The sequence below is a fragment of the Falco biarmicus genome, chromosome Z (assembly GCF_023638135.1).
Source record: "Falco biarmicus isolate bFalBia1 chromosome Z, bFalBia1.pri, whole genome shotgun sequence".
NCBI lineage: Eukaryota > Metazoa > Chordata > Aves > Falconiformes > Falconidae > Falco > Falco biarmicus.
The window spans coordinates 55455674-55473961 of record NC_079311.1 but is presented as its reverse complement, the minus strand read 5'-3'; the positions used below and the strand labels follow the sequence as shown (position 1 = coordinate 55473961).

The 18288-nt window shown below is 45.1% G+C and overlaps 1 protein-coding gene across 1 annotated transcript in view; it reads left to right on the top strand.

Annotated features, from left to right (window-relative positions):
- Positions 1 to 4060: 4060 nt before the first annotated feature.
- RCL1 (RNA terminal phosphate cyclase like 1) overlaps positions 4061 to 18288 on the top strand; it is a 32633-nt gene continuing 18405 nt past the window's right edge. The window contains exons 1-6 of the mRNA XM_056324740.1: positions 4061 to 4249; positions 6734 to 6805; positions 7608 to 7783; positions 13420 to 13494; positions 14752 to 14876; positions 17383 to 17508. Of these exons, the coding sequence (XP_056180715.1) occupies positions 4102 to 4249; positions 6734 to 6805; positions 7608 to 7783; positions 13420 to 13494; positions 14752 to 14876; positions 17383 to 17508 (722 nt within the window). The 5' untranslated portion in view covers positions 4061 to 4101. The remainder of the gene's footprint in view (positions 4250 to 6733; positions 6806 to 7607; positions 7784 to 13419; positions 13495 to 14751; positions 14877 to 17382; positions 17509 to 18288) is intronic.

Genomic DNA, 18288 nt, shown 5'->3' with positions numbered 1-18288 from the left:
GGCATATAGCTAAAAAATACAGAAGTCACCCATTTAAAATTGTCACAGCACGTTTAGCCAGGGACAAGTCCTGGTTTGGGATACATGCTTACTGCAAGATCCAGTAATAATCTAAGTGTAACTAGATGAAATCACTCATTTCACAACAGGAAACTGTACAGGAAGGTAACTGTCAGGCAATTTCCATAGCTACTAGTAAAGACAAAGTTTCTTTCTTGAGAACCGTACTAGTCAAATTGTGACAGACACCACTATACTAAATTTGGCAAGGGATGCAAAGAAGAATAAGAATGGCTTTTATAGGTACATCGGCCAGATGAGGAAGATTAAAGAAAAGGCACCCCCTGTGGTAAATAAGACAGAAGAGCTGATGACAACCCACATGCAGAAGGCTGAGGTACTCAACACTATTTTTGCCTGTTTCCAATGGCAATCTCTCTTCCCACTCCTCTCAAACTGCTGAACTTCAAGACAGAGACTGGAGCAATAAAGCCCCTCCCATTGTAGGAGAAGATCAGGTTCACAACCACCAGAGGAACCTGAACATACACACATCTATGTGAGATGCAGAGAGATACATCCCATGGTCCTGAGGGAACTGGCTGGTGTAGTTGCCAAGCCACTCTCCATCATATCTGAAAAGTCATGGCAGACAGAGAAAGTCCTCAGTGACTGGAAAAAGGGAAACATCACATCCACTTTTCAAAAAGGTAAAAAGGAAGACCATGGGAACTACTGAGCAGTCACCCTCACCTCTGTGCCAGGTAAAGTCATGGAGGAGATCCGCCTGAAAGACATGTTGAAACATATGGAAGAGAAGGAGGTGGTTTGAAACAGTCAACATGGCTTTACCAAGGGCAAATCCTGTCTGACTAATCTAGTGGCCTTTTACGACGGAGTAACTGCATCAGTGGACAAGGGAAGAACTACAGATGTCATCTACCCAGATATAAGGCCTTTGATACAGTCCCCCATAACATTCTTGCCACTAGATTGGACAGATACGGTTTTGTCAGATGGCCTGTAAGATGGATAAGGAACTGGCTGCTTGGCTTTCTCCAACAAATTAAAGTCAATGACTCAGTGTCAAAGCGGAAACAGGTAATAAGTGGTGCCCACAGCGGTCCGTACTGCAACCAACAATATTTAATATCTTCACCAACAACATAGATACTGGGATTGAGGACACCCTCAGCAAGTTTGCAGATGACACCAATCTCAGTGGTGCAGTTGATTCACTTGAGGGAAGAGATGCCATCCAGAGGGACCCTGAAAGGCTTGGGAAGTGGGCCTGTGTAAGCCTCATGAAGTTCAACAAGGCCAAGTGCAAGGTCCCACACCTGAGTCGTTGAGATCCCCAGTATCACTACAGACTGAGGGATGAATGAACTGACAGCAACCCTGCAGAGGAGGATCTGGGGATACTGGTGGATGAAAAACTGGACACAAGCCACCAGTGCGTACTTGCAGCCCAGAACCTGGACTGCACAAAGAGCAGCATGGCCATCAGGCTGAGGGACATGATTGTCCCCCTCTGCTCTGGTGACACCCCACCTGGAGTAATGTAACTGGCTGCTCAGGGGTCCCCAGCTCAAGAAAGGCAAGGACCTGAGACAGCCAGTCCAGAGGAATGTCACAAAAAAGCTCAGAGGGCCGGAACACCTCTCCTGTGAAGACAGTCTGAGACATTTGGGCTTGTTCAGCCTAGAGATGAGAAGGCTATGGGGAGACCTTATTGTGGCATTTCAATATATAAAGGGGCCTTATGTTGGAAAAGTTCACAGTGAGTGGCAGAGAACAAAGGGATGCAGCACAGCTTATATACACTTATCAAATCATTAGTCAATGTCCAAAGTTCTTCGAAGTTTCCTTTAGTCTTGTCAGTTCTGCAAATCCATGACCTGACTCTGTCCCAGGTGATTCATCTATTTGGTTCCAGTCTCTGCCTTGGTTCCAAGGTCCTTCTTGGATCATGATCTTCTTTCTGCTTCCTTTAACTCACACAATCCTTCAAGCACACTTAGTCTTTGAACAAGCAATTCCTATTCACATATATTAATTTTTCTAAAAACACCTGTGTTTCTGAGAGCACCTGTGTATACAAATTGATCATCTATTGTTTCTCTATTCTCCTACTGATTAACTTGACTAAATTTTAAACCAGCCTTGGATTAGGGCTATACAAGGGACAAGGCCTGGTTCTGCCATTTAGCAGCTTCAGCACTTTAAATTGCTTAATTCGAAATACATTTTCTTTAACACTTATAAAAAATATGGAGAGAGAAGAGTCTGTAGTGGCAGAACAAGGGGCAACAGTTTTAAACTGAAAGAGGGTAGGTTTATTCTGGATATAAGGAAAAGAGATTTTATGATGACGATGCTAAGCCACTGTATCAGGTTGCCCAGGGAAGTTTGAATGCCCCATTCCTGGAAGTGTTCAAAGTCAGGTTGAACAGGGCTTTGAGCAGCCTGGTCTAGTGGAAGGTGTCCCTGCCCATGGCAATGGGGTTGGAAATGGATGATCTTTAAAGGTCACTTCCAACACAAACCATTCTATGATTATATGATGCATAGCTTGTAGATTGATTTATCAAAATAACAAATGATCCTTATGCACACCGATCAGAAAAGCTGAGTCAGCAAGCAGCTAACCGAAGGAGGTCTAATTCCTGCACAGTTCCTATAAAGCATCCCTATCATGATTAAAAAAAGGGTGGTTTAGTCTCTGGGAAACAACACTGAGGGGAAAAAAAAAAAAGTGTTGTTATTTGTAAGGAAGATTATCAGACTTTTTCTGTTCGTGGGTGATGATACCAAACTGGAGATCCTGTTGACTCTCTTGAGGGAGGAGAGGCCTTGCAGAGGGATCTGGATAAACTGGAGCACTGGACAGCCAACAGTGACATGAAAGTGACAACTCAAAACGCTGGATTCCACACCTGGGACAGAGAAATGCCAGGCACAAGTTCAAACTGGGAGAGGAGTGGCTGGCGAGCAGCCCTGGGGAGAGGGCTCTGGGGGTGCTGGGCGGCAGCAGGCTCCGTGTGAGTCGGCCACGTGCCCTGGCAGCCCAGGGGCAAACGGCACCTGGGGGACACCAAACACAGCGTGACCAGCAGTGGAAGAGGCGACCAGCCTGCTGCGCTCAGCGGTGGCGCAGCTGCACGCGGGGTACTGTGTGCACGCAGCTCTGGGCCCTCCACTTCAGCAGGACGTGAATTCAGGCCCTTGAGCGCATCCAGAGGGCAACAAAGCTGGTGACAGGGCTGGGAGGAATGTCCCGTGAGGGGAGCCTAAGGCTTCGGGCTTGTCCAGTCTGGAGAGAAGGAGGCTGAGGGCTGACCTCGTGGCTCTCTGCAGCTCCCTGAGGAGGGGAAGTGGCGGGAGGCGCTGAGCTCTTCTCCCTGGGACCCAGCGACAGGACAGGTGGGAATGGCGCAAAGCTGCGCCGGGGGAGGCTCAGGCTGGGCATTGGGAAGCATTGCTTTACCGAGGGGGTGGTCACACCCTGGAACAGGCGTCCTAGAGAGGTGGTCAGTGCCCTGAGCCCGTCCGTGTTTATGAGGCGCTTGGGCAATGCCCTTAACAATGTGCTTTAACTCCTGGTCAGCCCTGAAGCGGCCAGGCAGCTGGGCTAGGTGACAGTTTTAAGTCCCTTCCAACTGAAATATTTGATTCTATTCTATGAAACTTCTGTGTACACGAGAGTGGCCTAGCAGTTGGCACTGTCACACCACTCCTGTAAATCCATATTTCTTTTAAAATGCAGAAGGAAAGCTTCGCTCAGCCTCTCCTTTAGGGACAGCCGGGCGCTGCCACGGCCGTGGGGCAACGGCAGGCCCGGAGGCTGGGCACACTCGCCTCTCCGCTCACTTTCCCCTACCACAGCCCACGGTAACGGGCCAAGGCGGCGGACGGGCAGCACCGGGCCGGCTGGACACGCCGCGGAGCAGCACCCCAGCGCCGCCCGCCCGCCGCCCTGCCCCGCCCCGCCCCGCCCCGCCCCGCCCCGCCCCCTGCCCCGCCCCCTGCCCCTTGACCCCGCCGCTGTCGCCGCGCTTCCTGTTCCCAACCACGTGGGCGCGGCGGGGCGGCGGCGGCATGGCGGGAAGCGTGGCCGGCCAGGCGCAGTGCCTCAGCTACGCGGGCTGCAACTTCCTGCGGCAGCGGCTGGTGCTGGCCACGCTCAGCGGGCGGCCACTGAAAATCCGCAAGATCCGCACCAGGGAGGAGGACCCCGGCCTCCGCGGTGAGCGAGGGGGCACCGGCATCGGCGGGGGGGGGGGGGGGGAGAGAGGTCAGGGGTGGGGGGAGGCGGAGCCCCGGCGGCGGCCGTGCCGGGGGCTGCTGCCGGGCAGGGCAGGGGCGGTCTCGCACGGGGAGCGGGGGCAGCCCCAGACGCTTCCCGACGGGTCCTGTCAGGGATGCGGGGGTCCCGACTGCATGCCGGTACCCCCGTGGAGCAGCCGTCTCCCCGGGGCAACCGCACAGCCGGTGCGGGCGGCGGGCCGCCGGTCGGGCTGGCACACGTGGGCGGCGCGGCCGGCGGCGTGGGAGAGGCGTGGGAGCGGCGCGGGGCGGTGACAGGCCGAAGCGAGGAGCGCGTCCCCAGCCCGCCGGGCTCCCGCTCGTCGCTCAGGCGCGGAGCCGGCGGGGGAGCGGTGCCCGCTCGGCCCCGCAGCGGTGCCCCCGCGCTGGGTCACCCCCGCCGGCCGGCCGGCAGCGGGGCGCACCGGGGACCGGCGTGTGTGCCAGCCCGTCCCCGCCGCCGGGCGGGGCTGCCCCGGTCCCCGCCCCCTTGCCGGCACTGCTCGGTTCGCTCCGCGGCGCCCCGGGGCGTGCGGGTGGGGGAGCGGGGGGCCGAGGGGTGCCGGGCACGCACCCGCTGGCCGGGCTGCGGGCGGGCGGCGCTGCGAGCCCCGGCGGCTGCGGGAGCGGACTGGCAGCTCCGGCCGCCCCGTCCCGGGAGCGCGGGTTCCCGCGGGCGCGGTGGGTCAGCTTCTGTGCCTTGAGGTTCATCGGTGTCTCGCCCGAGCCGCGGTGAAAGTGAACGACGTGAGCTCCTTCTGCGGCCCCTTTCCGCAGGCTCCCAGCGTGCGGGTCCTCTGCGGGAAGCCTTGCCCAGGGGCACCCGCGCCGTTCCCAAGCGGGACCTATGGCGCCCAGAGTAAATGGAGCAGAGGCGAGAGGATGGGGACTGAGGAAGAAACATCACTGTGGTCTTCAGTTACTTTCAGGGCGAGGTGTGAAGTTCAGAACAGGGCGGGAGCGGGACCAGCACAGATGCTGCTCTCCTTCTGAGGGAGCTTCAGTATATAGCTAGAAATTCTCCTCTGAAACTGTAAAAACATTCTTGTCGACTTGACTTGATACTTACCATGACCCAAAGTATTTATTACCACCACGGGATGATTATTGGTGGTGAAGTTTGTAGCTTTTGTCTTGGCTTTTTTTTAAAAGGTGTTTGAAGTACCTTTTTCAAGTAGGGGTTAAAATGTAGACTGTGACTGTAACAGAAAAGTAACAACAACAAACACTTATCTCTGTTGGTGATTAAACATGCAGTTCTCACTGCTTTTCATGACTGGAACATTTGCAATGAAAATGTTCTACAGGTTTGTTCTCCTAGAGGGAAATGTTTATTTGCAAGGATGCACTCTTGCACTGGAAGAGGTCCCTGTCCTGTATTAGAAACTTTTAAGTTTAGGGATTATAACAGAGAGCAGAACCAGCATTGTGTGACTGGGGCATCAACCATCTAACAATAGGTAGCCCTTCAGTTTATATATTTATTGCTTCCTGGAAGCTTACATGGAAAGAAAAATCTGATTACTGTTGAAGAAGTAACACACAGTTATTGTTAAGGAAGCGCTGCAGCTTACCAACTGTTACACAGGTGGTTTGTCCTTAAAACTACCTGGGTTTTGAACTCTGCATATGTTCACATATTTTCCTTGATACTGAGTCAGTACCATCTTGGGATACCTGAATGCTAGAATACTAGCATATTATTATTTTTTTTTTTTGGTTAGGTTTTTTGTTGTTGTTTTTTTGTTGGGTTGGGTTGGCAGAGGGTGGTGTTAGATACACTTGTCTTTTCCCTTGTCTCTGAGCAAGAGTACACACAAACAATAGGAACTGAGCAGTGTCAATGATAGTTTTGGAAATGTAAAATTTGAAAGTCTGTGGATAGCTAATTGTGTTTGTGGACAGCTGTGCAGCAGCAGCACTTCACATTTGAATGTCCCCTTCTTTTAATGAAGACCTTTACAGAGGATAATGGGAAGCCATTACTAGCTTGTCATGCTTAAATATAAAGGGCCTTTTTGGCTAGGATTTGTATGTTTTGCTTCATACTGAGCAAAGTGTAAGTTGTCAAAGGTATTATCCTGGGCTTGAGTGATCCTTCAGGTCACTGTGGTCAGAATTGTCAACTTGTATCACTCACTCACTGTGTGCTGGGGAGAGGAGTCTGGCTAACCCAGGGGTCACATCTGGGGGCATCTTGACTGATTTGAGATGCCTGTAGGCTCAATTTAACATCTCTGGTTTTTTTATAGTGAATTGCCTTTTCTTGTGTGGTAGAATGACACAGGTTGGAGAGTGAAGGTAGCCCTACTGTCTTGAAAGGCAGGAAAGGGAAAATGTATGAATATGGTGTTGAAGTTTTGTATTTTTTTCCAGGGGAAAAATTAAAGGAACGTTAAAATTCTGTTGCTGTTCTTCCCCTTAGATTTTGAAGCAAGTTTTATTCGCCTGATTGACAAAGTGACCAATGGCTCTCGGATTGAAATAAACCAAACAGGTGAGGTCTCTTTTCTCTTCTTCCTCTGTTCTGGTCTTCTGGGCTCTACCAGTTGCTGCTATAAAGTCACAGTTTTGGCTTGATGGAGATAGGTGTTCAGATATCATTTGCTGAGAAGTTTTGTAGTAACTGATTGCATGCAAGAAGAGCAGTGCCTCACCATAATGCAGAGAGTTGAGGAAACTGTATTGCTCAAGAGTTGGAGTTAGTATTTTGTTGGTATGCAGGATTTTGTGGTGGGGGAAGGTCCCATTGAGCCACAGTGCTTTTTTGTAGAAGGCAAAGTTGGTCTTCTACAAAGGCAAATTTCTGAACAGGACTGCTTGCCTAGTCATGCTCAGAAAAGAGGTTGGTTTGAGCAAGAAACACCCCACATGAAAATCGCATCTGGTTCTTGTCCTTTTTTTTTTTTTTTTTCCCCAAATGGTTATGGTTGGTCAGTAAAGCAGATGAACTACCACCAGATATGTCCAGACAACAATGACGCAATGGTCTGGTGAAGATTAGCTGCTGTGGAGGACGATAATTCCTTGTATCAGCATTTTGGAGATTGCTAAGAGATCCTTTATTTTGGAGAGAAGGGGAAAGGAGGAGAAATTATGTGCAAGACAGCCAGCCAGCCACTCATATGTGTTTTTATTTATTACTGCAGACATGGAAATGGCATGCTGGAAATGCTACCGTAAATTCTTCTGCCTCCAGTTTGCCTGTATACATCATTGCGAAGTGTCTTTATGTTGTAGTAATGGGCAGTATGCTGAAAGCACTCTCATTTGGTTTGGTCCCCTGGCATCTTCCGCAGGTACTACCTTGTATTATCAGCCTGGTCTTCTCTACGGAGGCTCGTTGGAACATGACTGCAGTCCCAGTCGTAGTATTGGCTACTGTTTGGAAGGTCTGCTCTGCTTGGCACCTTTCATGAAACATCCATTGAAGATTGTCCTGAGGGGAGTAACAAATGATCAAGTAGATCCTTCGGTAAGTAGTAAGATTTAAGTACCAGAGGAGGGTTATTTAAATAAACCCAAAATATTAGGAAGAAGTGTCTAAAACGTGTTGCATTTTTATCATCTCTCACATCCAGAAATATCCAATGTTACTGCATGTCAGAAAACTCTCTGAACAAAATAAGCATCTGCTAAACTGTTCCCTTTCTGCACCACACTCTAAACTGCAGTTTATAATCTACCTTTTGGCTTCAAGTTTTGTACTACTTCTGTCTTCTTCCCTGGAAACTCCCTTTAAATGCAGTGTCAGGCCCTGCCACTGGTTTGCTTCTTCTGTTCTCTATGAAATTAGATGAGTTGTTTCTCCTTCCCCACATAAGTCTTTACTGTAAGAAAGGGAAATTGAATTCAAGATTTGAGTGTGACAAGGAAGGAATCTTTCTTTTCTGTTGGAAGATGTTAGAAATAGAAGTCACATGAGAATTACAAAATTACAGTAGCAAAAATTTGTAATAACTTATTCCTCAGTAAAATAGTAGAAGGTTTGGTAGATCAGATGACTATGAAATGCTTGCCTTATGTTACTGCTCATTTACAGTCCTTTGTTTTAACAGTGTTTTTACAAAAATGAGCTATGGATAACACGGGATTAAAACGCTGAAATAATGGTTAGTGGTTATGCTGGTTGGTTTGTTGTGGGTTTGTTGTTTTTTTTCCTCCCCGCCCCAAACATAACGGCTTTTGGAGGGCAGCACCACTGTTTACCTTTTGAATGGTGACTGGAAAGTGCCTGAGTAGGTTAAGGAACCATTGTCATCTGAAAACTTAACCAGTTTGAATTAATACAAATGCTATGAATTATAAGTGCAGATATTACATGAACCTTTGAGTCCTGCTGGTATTTACGGCTTGTCAACTGCTTCTCTTGTAATTTAGAAAACTTGTTCTCTCATGTGTGGACATGAGTCAAAGCATGGTTCAAGTGGGTTATACACAGAACTGTCAAAAAAACCCCAAAAAACAAGTAAAATGGGAAGCATGTTATGCTAACCTTTCAGTGGCCATGATTAAAAGTACTTAAAAGTACGATGGCAAGTAGTAAGAATCAAAGAAGTCTCTTTTGGTTGATTGCATGTTTTCAATCACAGTGCAGAAATTCTTGAACAATTTGGAGATGAAGACAGTCCAATCTTAACATTGCTTTGCAGTAAGTTTGGACACTCATCTAAGCAACTGACTTGATTCTGGGAATTACCCCTTTTCAGGCATCAGCCATATGAACCAGTAAAGATGAAAAAATTTTAGTTGAAACAGGTGCAAGAATTTGAGCCCGTTAGTTTGTGCTCGGAAGAGGGCTTGTACTGACTGAAGCTTAGACACAGATGGGTGTTGGTGTACATCAGCTGAATCACCATAACTGACACTTAAGTGTAAATAAAATGCAGATGTGCAACTAAGGAGTTACACCTTAAATTCATTGTGCTGTAGAAGCACAACTCTAATTACTGTGACTTAACTTGTGTAGTAATTTTTTAAGTGATGATAACTGAATACCAATTCCTAAACCTGGTTTCTGTCTGTTTAACTTGCCTGAGTAAACATTAAGCCTGGTGCACACTAATAAACTACTTCAATTAATTTTACAAGATAAAGCATGTATAGCATGTAGCTCTGCTGAGACTAAAAGCACAAGTTTAAGTGCTACCCTAAGTGATTATTATGTGCTCAAGTAGAAATTTGGTTTTAAATTGTTCTGAGCTTTTATTTTTCAGTAGGCAGAAGGTGTTTAGAAACTGGGTGAACATTTGTTTCCTGTGCTTGCCCAAAAAGGGATGCTTAGATTTGTCTGTCAATCCGTACACTTTCTGGCTTTCCAAGGAGAAGGGGGAAAGGCAAACCAGTGTAAATATATTGTGGGTAGTTTAAAATGGGCAAGGAGTTTTCCTTGCTGATGTGCACATAAGAACCTCCCCATCTCAACTTAGTAGGTACAATAGGCAAGGCCTGCTCATTTGCTGTGGAGTCTTTTTATTGTTTTTCTTTGTAAAAGGGATACCATGTGTTGTAAACATGTGTCTTTTATGTTGGATGAACTCTGTGGGATGTAGCCTTGCATGAGTGCATTCAACATCTGCAGATAAATGTACAAATCCACATATGTGTGTGTGAAAATACGTATTTGCATACACACACATGATCCTATAGCACACCGTTTGTGCTTGAAAGAAGGTAGTCCTGCCCATCCTCCTTCCATACCTCCTGCTTTCAGCTGCACAGTCCTGTGTACTCCAGCACGCTGGACACTTATCAGAGCCTCCTCTAAGCCAGTTCAACTGACTGGCAAAATGGCAGAGAGCTGTACCCCAGCATTTTCTGGTGGAGGCGTCCATAAGCCAAGTAGCAGGAATGCGTGTGCAGCCAGAGAAGGCAAACCTTTCCCTTGTCGTAGCAGTAAGCATGTGGGCTGACTCACCGGGCTTTCTGAAATGCACTTTCAGCACTGAACTCTCAGCTTTTACACAGCCTCAAAAATACCTGTTGGATGTGATTTTTGTGTTGTGGGTTTGAGATTGTTCTTTGCCAGAGAGCCCCTTGTCAGGAGGACAAAGGGGAACATGGCAGGTCTGCTGTGGGGAGAATGGAAATGGTCAAGGCAAGAGGAAGGGTGATTTCTAGAGGATGGGTTGTGGAAGAAAAGACCAGCTGAGTTCAGTGAGGCATGGGTCGGGCAGACTTCCTGGAGTATAAATAGTATGTCGTTATGCTAGCATTTTTTTATATACGTAATAGTCCTTCAGTGGGGTGCAGTGGAAAGCTCTTTGACAGCTGGGACCATTCTGAGAGAATACTGTGGCCACTGAAATACAGGGTAATGTGCACTTGCTCCAGGTTGGACTGTGGTGATAATAGTGTGTGACACATCCTAAATGAGTAAGAAAGGTTCTGCTTTGATCGTGCTTGTCAGGAAGAGATGTGACTTTGGAATACTAACCTGAACTGTTCACTGGCAGCCTGCATTTGCATTATGTTTTTCTGCACACTGATGAGACCTGACCATGTAGCTTGTGAGTCTAGCATACAATGTTGAGGTAGTTTCAAGCTTCTCTGTATAGAGAGCATGTATGCAGTGGGTATCTTTGCAAAGTGCCTTTTTGAAGGGAATGGAGGTGGCACACAAATAATAGCTCTTATTTTGCTTTCCTTCTCTGCGTGTTGTTGGTCTGACAGACACATAGCTGATTTTAGAGTAATGGTTCTTAATGTTTGGGTTTGCAAGTGTTAATTTTTTTTTTACAGCTGTGCTGTGGGGCTTTCAACTGAAATAATTTTGATGCTGCCATGAGACTCACATGTGAATTTTGGCTTGGGAGCAATAATCAATCTGCAATGTTAATAAAAAATCAGCAGGTGTCTCTAAACAAGCAGGTTTTCCTACTAACTTTTCTGTCTCTCCCTGCCCGCCCCAATTTGCTGAACTCTTGTTTCACTCTTCCCTTCCCAAGTCTAGGTCCTTGTCCCCAGAACATAGTACTGTATGTATGGCAGGGATAAATGCTGTTCTGTGCAGTGCTAATGCCTATGCAGGCCAGGTAGCACCTGCCTCTTTCCTAGGCAGCCATTTGTTGTAGGGTCTGTGTCTGGGTTTTTGCAGCTTTGGACTATCTAAAGGATTCTGCAAACCGCTAGAAGTTACTTTTTTTGTTGTTTAATCATTGTAGATTTCCTTAAAGGAAGGAGGTTTGTATTTATGTTAGTTCGTAAGCAAGCAAGCAACGTCTATGGTATTTAGGAAGTTGCTGGCATTTGTGGTAAGGTATGCCCTCAGTTGTATGATGCATTTGCTTTAGTACAACTTGGTGTTGTGTTCTTTGCTCTGGGAATGGAATAACTGGCCTTCAAGGGGAGCTGAAGGATGGTTTTATGACTGAGTATTGGCAAGAGACTGGAAAATATGGTGTTAAGTCTCAGTTCTGCTACCATCTTGTGATTTCCAGTGAAGTACTTAACCTCCCCTGCCTGACATCCCATTTGTCTGCTAAGCAAAGCAATCTTTTCCACTTCTTCAAATACTGCTTATTACCTTCTCTATTGAGGCTGCAAATCTGGAACAGGCAGTCTCTTACTATATGTCTGTCTGGTACCTGGTAAGTATTGTGCCTGGAAGTTGGGGACTAAAAACTATGGCAAGGCTTGACATTTTTGGGAACAGACGAACCAGACTCAAAGTTGATGCAGCTTCCTAGTGCTGGTGTAACATGCTTTCTCCAGAGTTACAGACTTCAGTCCAAAGAATTGCAAAAGTGGAAGTGGAGGCAGAAAAGGGAGTTCCTAAGCTACACAGAGAAGCTCTTTTTTTTTTTACTGGTATATTTTGTTTCATAAGAAAGGATAAATATTGTGTGACTTTAATGTGAACCACATCAGCTTGTTGGAACTTCTGCTGGTGGTATTCACCTGTGTCTGGGTATGTGCACATGCATGTTAGTAAAGGTTTTTGCTCTAAAAGTCAGTTTTGTGTGATTAATGAATACTACTGAGGGGCTGAATTAAGGTAGCCTGGCTGTAAAAAATATAGAATATATAAATATAAAAAAAATAATATTTGACTTAACAGGGTTTTTTTAATGAAAATGTTCAAATATTGATAATACCATTAAAACCAACAGCAAATGCCTCCCTGTAAAGGACAAAGTTTGTTGGCCAGCAGGATTTAAAGAATGAGAGTTGCACTCGTAGCTACTCAGGTAGCTCTTTAACAGGTTGTTCACAGTTTGTATTTGACGTATGTGCTAGTACTTCCTCAGTGGCTCACATTCTATGCAAAACAGGGAGAATGAGACTCGGGAATTGTGGTTCCTGGCTGAAGGCAGGGGAAGGAAGGTGCTTTTTTTCCTGCCTCCTCAGCTGCTGTCTACCACATGCCGGTTTCCTTCACCTGAATTTAGTTCCGCTTTGGTCATGCTGTTCTGGTCCTGTCTCTCCCAAGCTGCCTGTCTTGGGTAACTGTGTGTGCTTTTGCACTGCTAAATATTTTTTGTCACCTTTGGCGATACTACTGAAGTTTCAACAGGGGAAGATGATGACAGTCACTGTTGTCTTGGGTCAGCAATTAGGAGGAGCAATGGCAAGGAAAAACCTGTTCAGACCTGGATCTGACAAGGATCTGCCTCAAAGGGAGGACACGGGTGATGTGTCACCCAGTTCAATCTTCTAAGTATTTCCACAGATGTTAACCTAGAAGTTTTTCAGAAACATGAAGCTCTTGACAGAAGGGTGAGGTTCTTCTTGCCACATCAAGGGTCTGCTCCAAAATGCAAAGGTTATTGTAATCATCATTTACTTAGCTGTAGGAATTTTTTAGCAGTGACAGAAGATTCTAATTTTTTTAATAGCTGTGTCCAGAGAAACAAATGGTTTAGCTGAACCATAATAGAAGTAAAAATCAGGCCGAGGAAGAAATCCAGGATAGGAAATTCCATCTGCCAGTAATTTGTTCTAGCAAATTTTTTGAGTAGTGAGACACTGTGGTGGCCTAAGAGTAGCCAAATGTTTCTTTTACATCGTTATGTCTTCCCACAGAATACCTAGTATGGAGGAGCCTTTTTTTAAATTAGTCACTTAAGTAACTTCCAGTAAAGAGTCTGCTTTTAATTCTGTGTTCTATAGGTAGATGTCCTTAAGGCAACAGCTCTACCCCTACTGAAGAAGTTTGGAATTGATGGTGAAAGTCTGGAAATCAAGGTAAGACAATTTGTTGCTTTCTTTTCTAGCACATGCTGAAATGATACTTTTGCACTGCTTCACAGGGCCATGTGCTTGCTGCTGGTGTCTGTCTCTAGCAGATACCCAGTTGTAGCTACGCACGTTTATAAAACTGCCTTTTGTTCTTGACGTGTTTTGGCACACCAGCCACACAGTGATTGAAGTTATCGTAAGAGACATGCAAAGGCTATGGCTAGAAAGGGTAAGGAGAAAGTAGTGACTTTTCCTAGTCTCCTAGATCTCCACAAACTAAGAAACATTTTTGCTTTCTTGTTCCTCTTCAGTTAATTGAATTTCTTTTTCTTTCCGCTTGCTCTTCCTGCCCTGTGCTTAGGCTTAGGGAGTGATAGTAAAATCTTTTGCCTCCTTCACCGATAGAGGAGCTGGATCCGTGTTTGGGTGATTGAGGCTTGCTTCCAGTATGGAAAATACAGGAAAGAAAGTTAGAAAGACTAACTTTTCACAGGCCCAGTAAGTCTGGATGTAGAATAGATTTCTTTTTTTTTCTAGGCTGGAGGAAGAAACTATAGCTTTTCAAAGTTAAAGAGTGCTCATTTGAAACACTTGAAGGCCCTAGCTGCACTGCCAGTCTTCGCTTGCTCTGCCAAGCGCCGTGCAGGTGCCTCCCTCCACCCTGCCTGTGGCCCTGGGGCTGTCAGCCCCTGCTCCAGCAACCCTGTGGCAGGGACAGTCTCCACAGCCCGGCCCGGCTCAGCCGTGGACCCCCTGAGCCAGACCCACCCACAGGCCCATGTACCATCCCCATCCTCGTGGATGTTGGCTGGGGTGGTGGGACAGGGTTGGGCTGGCCAGGCCTTTTTGTGGGACTGGTCTGGTCCCCCATGTATATACTAGGCATCAAACACTTCCAGACATCCTTCAGCAGTGAGGTACAGACTGTACCGTTGGAGTTGAACAGTCTTAAGGCGAGGCTGCCTTCCTGGAAAAGGTGGTGGGGTTTGGTTTTTTTTTGGGTTTTTTTGTTTTGTTGTCTAGTGAGAAGCCATGTCCTACTGTACTTGAAAGAAAGGAGGGAAAAAGAAATCAATTTTTGCTTATAGGTTTGGTGCAAAATCGGTTTCTGTCTTTAGGATGTCTCTCTCACCTGTGTTCAGGTAACACCCCTACTGATAACATTTTATTATATGTGAAATAAATGCTGTCACTTTTGAGCATGTAAATACATTCATTGTGCTCTTTACTAACCTGCTTTTGTCCCTCCGTTATTGTTTCTAGATCAACCGGAGAGGAATGCCTCCCAAAGGGGGTGGAGAGATACTGTTTGCTTGCCCAGTGAAAAAGGTCTTGCAGCCTATTCAGTTCACAGACCCTGGCAAAATCAAGCGCATCAGAGGAACTGCGTATCCTTTATCTGTTTGTTTTTTCTTCTTTTAAACAAATTTGCCTTTAAAAAAAAGTGTCCCAACTTGAAATTACAGAAGTACACCCATGTTGCTGAGCATGTGTCCAGGTAATACGGGGTGACACGAGGATCACACAACTAGGTTTTAGGACCATTTCTCAAAACTGCTGTGCTCACAACACTGCTGTTCGAAAAGCTATTAGTAGATAAGTAAATAGATTAAAAACTGAACACTACTATTTAAAATATTTCCAATAGCAAGAAAACATTAAAACACCTTCCATGACATAATGTAGCAGCACCAAAAGGGATCTTACCTGTGTGTAAATCCAGTAATTACAAATGCAGTTTTGTTATACATGGCATAGGTAGCATCTTGGCTGTTAATGAGTCCAGCAGGATGTCAGATGGGAGCTTAAATCTTAGTTCAGTTTACACCTCACTGCAGGCATGTGAACTGAGCTTTTTGTTGTGTTAATGAAAATAAGTTTGTTAGCTCTTCACCTTCAGTAGTACCATTGGAGATGGAAGTGGTGGAAGTTGTATTTCTGCACAAAAAGCACAAAATAGTGTTGTGAAGTACTCACTTTTGCAAACGGAACTGCACATCTAGTTAACGTTTTTGTTGGTGGGGATTTTTACTTTTTTTTTTTTCTTGTGGTTTTTTTTATGGTATCTGTCATGAATCTGCTGTCACTGTAGGAAGAAAGCAGGTACCTTACAAGTAAGATACTAAATGTTGTATTTCATGAGGTCCTGCTCTCTTGAGCATTGGCCAATTTGTAGTTTAATTTGTGATTATGAGAGTCCCAAACATGATCTGGCTTTGATTACCCAAAAGGAAAGCAGGAATGGGAACAGTTTTCCTGCCAGGGGTGCAGACTAGCAGCCTGTTCTCCTTTTACTTTACGGCATACCATCATAATTGTGTGTGAGAACAGGACACTTTGACCTCTGTTTCCAGTTGCAGCATTTGGATGAGTACAGCATTGCCAAGTGAGAGCAATTTTACTGAGTGCATATGCTGTAGAATGAAAACAAGGCAGCTCTTTGTGCTTTTGCTGGTGTTTGTCATGGTCTTTCCATGAAGTGAGTAATTTCTCTGTGCCCCTGTCCACCTCTGTAATAAGTGGCGCTATCCTGTTTCTGTGTGAAGGAGGAAGCAATGATCACGGCTTTAGTGCCATCTTTCTAAATCTGTGTTAGTACACAGCACCATTCTGGGCCACTTTGACTGGATTTGGTCAATGTATGTCAACTACAGGTTTTTGAAATTCCACTTTTCATTAGGTTTTTCTGTGTTTTTTTTTCTCAGGGATGAAGGTTTGCCTTTAGTAAGCCTGGTGAGAGGCAGTCTCAGTTTAGCCATTAAGTGGTCCTTCAAGCCAGCAGAAAACAAAACATCAGGAAGGATAAGTTGTTAGGTCTTTTATGTGGGGGTTTTGTCCCTTCAAGATTCACCTGGGCAAATCAGCTTCCTTCACAGCTGAGGAGTTTGTGTTGCAGCAATCTTTTACAGTCATCCAAAACACTGAGTGTACCAGCCATGCAGAACAATCACTTTTCTGATTATTATTTACTGGGTTTGCCCTTAAGATCTTAAAGCCTTTGGTTTACCTACTCCACAAGAGAATGCAATAGAAAATTGTAGAAGAGGAAATTCCTTTCTGCTAGCTGGGAGGTTTGCTTCATTGCTGTGTGCATGTAGGTGCAGATGGGTTGTTAAATGTGCAGAGCCCGAGTCTGAATTATAATCGCGGTGGAATTTGGAGTACAGTGTACATTGGAAGATCTGTTGGGAATACCACCGAAGCAGCACCTGAGTAAAAAGGCAGAAAGTGAGTTCGTCTCTTGTGTTCTGCAAGAAGGTGGGTTGGGGTAAGCAGGAAGGTGGTAATTTCCTCTTCCCTGGAACTATTACCTTCAGATGTTGAGTGACTAGAGGACCAGTGAACTTGATAGCCTCACAGCACTGCCAAATACTTGGAAAGAGCAAATATTTTTTTCATCATTATTATTTTCAAATTAATTTCTTTTTTTTTTTTTGTTAAAACATTTTACCTACCCAATTTCTGTTTGATAGAAATGGGAAGACAGAATTTCTTGCTGATAATTCAGAGAAACTTCACCCATCACTGTCTTTTGATAGTATATGAAGAGCAGAGCATGCAGGACTTCTTCCATCACAAGAAAGCACAGGATGACAGAAGAGCAGTTTAGAATTATTGAAGTGCGTTTTTAAATAGATATTTACCTAGTCATAATAAGCTGTTCTGCACATGTTCTGTCTACCTCGCTTCAAGGTATACCAGTGAAAAGACTGTAGAAAGCACTTATACACACATACTTCTCTAAGTACAGGAAAATGGACCAGTACTCATGAATGGTTGTATAGGACAAACCCACATTTTCCAAAATAGCATGGAACCTCTTGGCCACTTTTGTCAGTCTCTGGTTTAAATTTCTTTTGTGACCACAATGAATTCCTTAGCTCAGAAATGTAGATACTCTGTCAGAGTGTCACCACAGATGGCAAACAGAATGGTGGAATCTGCAAGGAGTATCCTGAATAAATTCCTACCAGACATTTATATCTACACGGATCATATGAAAGGGGTCAGCTCTGGAAAGTGAGTATCCACTAGTCACAGGGAACAGAAATGTAATTCTGTATTTGTTCATCTGCTAGGGTATTCTGATCTGTAATTAAATACAATAAAACTGAGTATTAGACCATAATCTTATATTTTGCTGACTTGAAATAAATATTCCTCACAGGGAAAAAAATGGAATTATTAACTAGATAAGTTTGTTTTACTCTTGGTGCAAGGATAAAACTTGTGTGTTTTCTTAAACAAAAAATGTAATATGTTACTGCCACTAAAGACAACTTGAGCTCTCCTCAGTTTTAAACCTGTTCCTCTGAAATGAGATTAAGATGAGAGGTGCCATGGTATGTTGTGAAAACCAGCGTTGAAACTTGACTGTACACCTTCTGATGGAAAAGGTAGTAGGGACAAAACTGTTTCAGAAACTGAGCTGTATGGGTTGTCCTCTGCTTTACATAAATAGCTGAAGGAGTGTCCAGCGAGGACTGGAAAATAGAGACATTCATTTACTTCCACAGATTTTGTTCACCAGCAGAACACAGAAGTGGTGGATGTACGTCAGACAATTGTACCGATAATCTGTCAACTTTGTTGGCCTCTTACCACTTTTCATTGAGATTGAAGGAGGTTTGGGTAACTAATTTTTGTCTTCTGTCTGTATGCTCAAATCCAAGCATGAACATTTTCTTTCACTGTTGCTGCTTTTTGAATTACTACCTTAAGTAAAACTGATTAGGTTTCAAAGTTAAACAAATCTAAAACTCATTGACTCATTCTTTTTAAGTATTTTTCTTCTTTTCC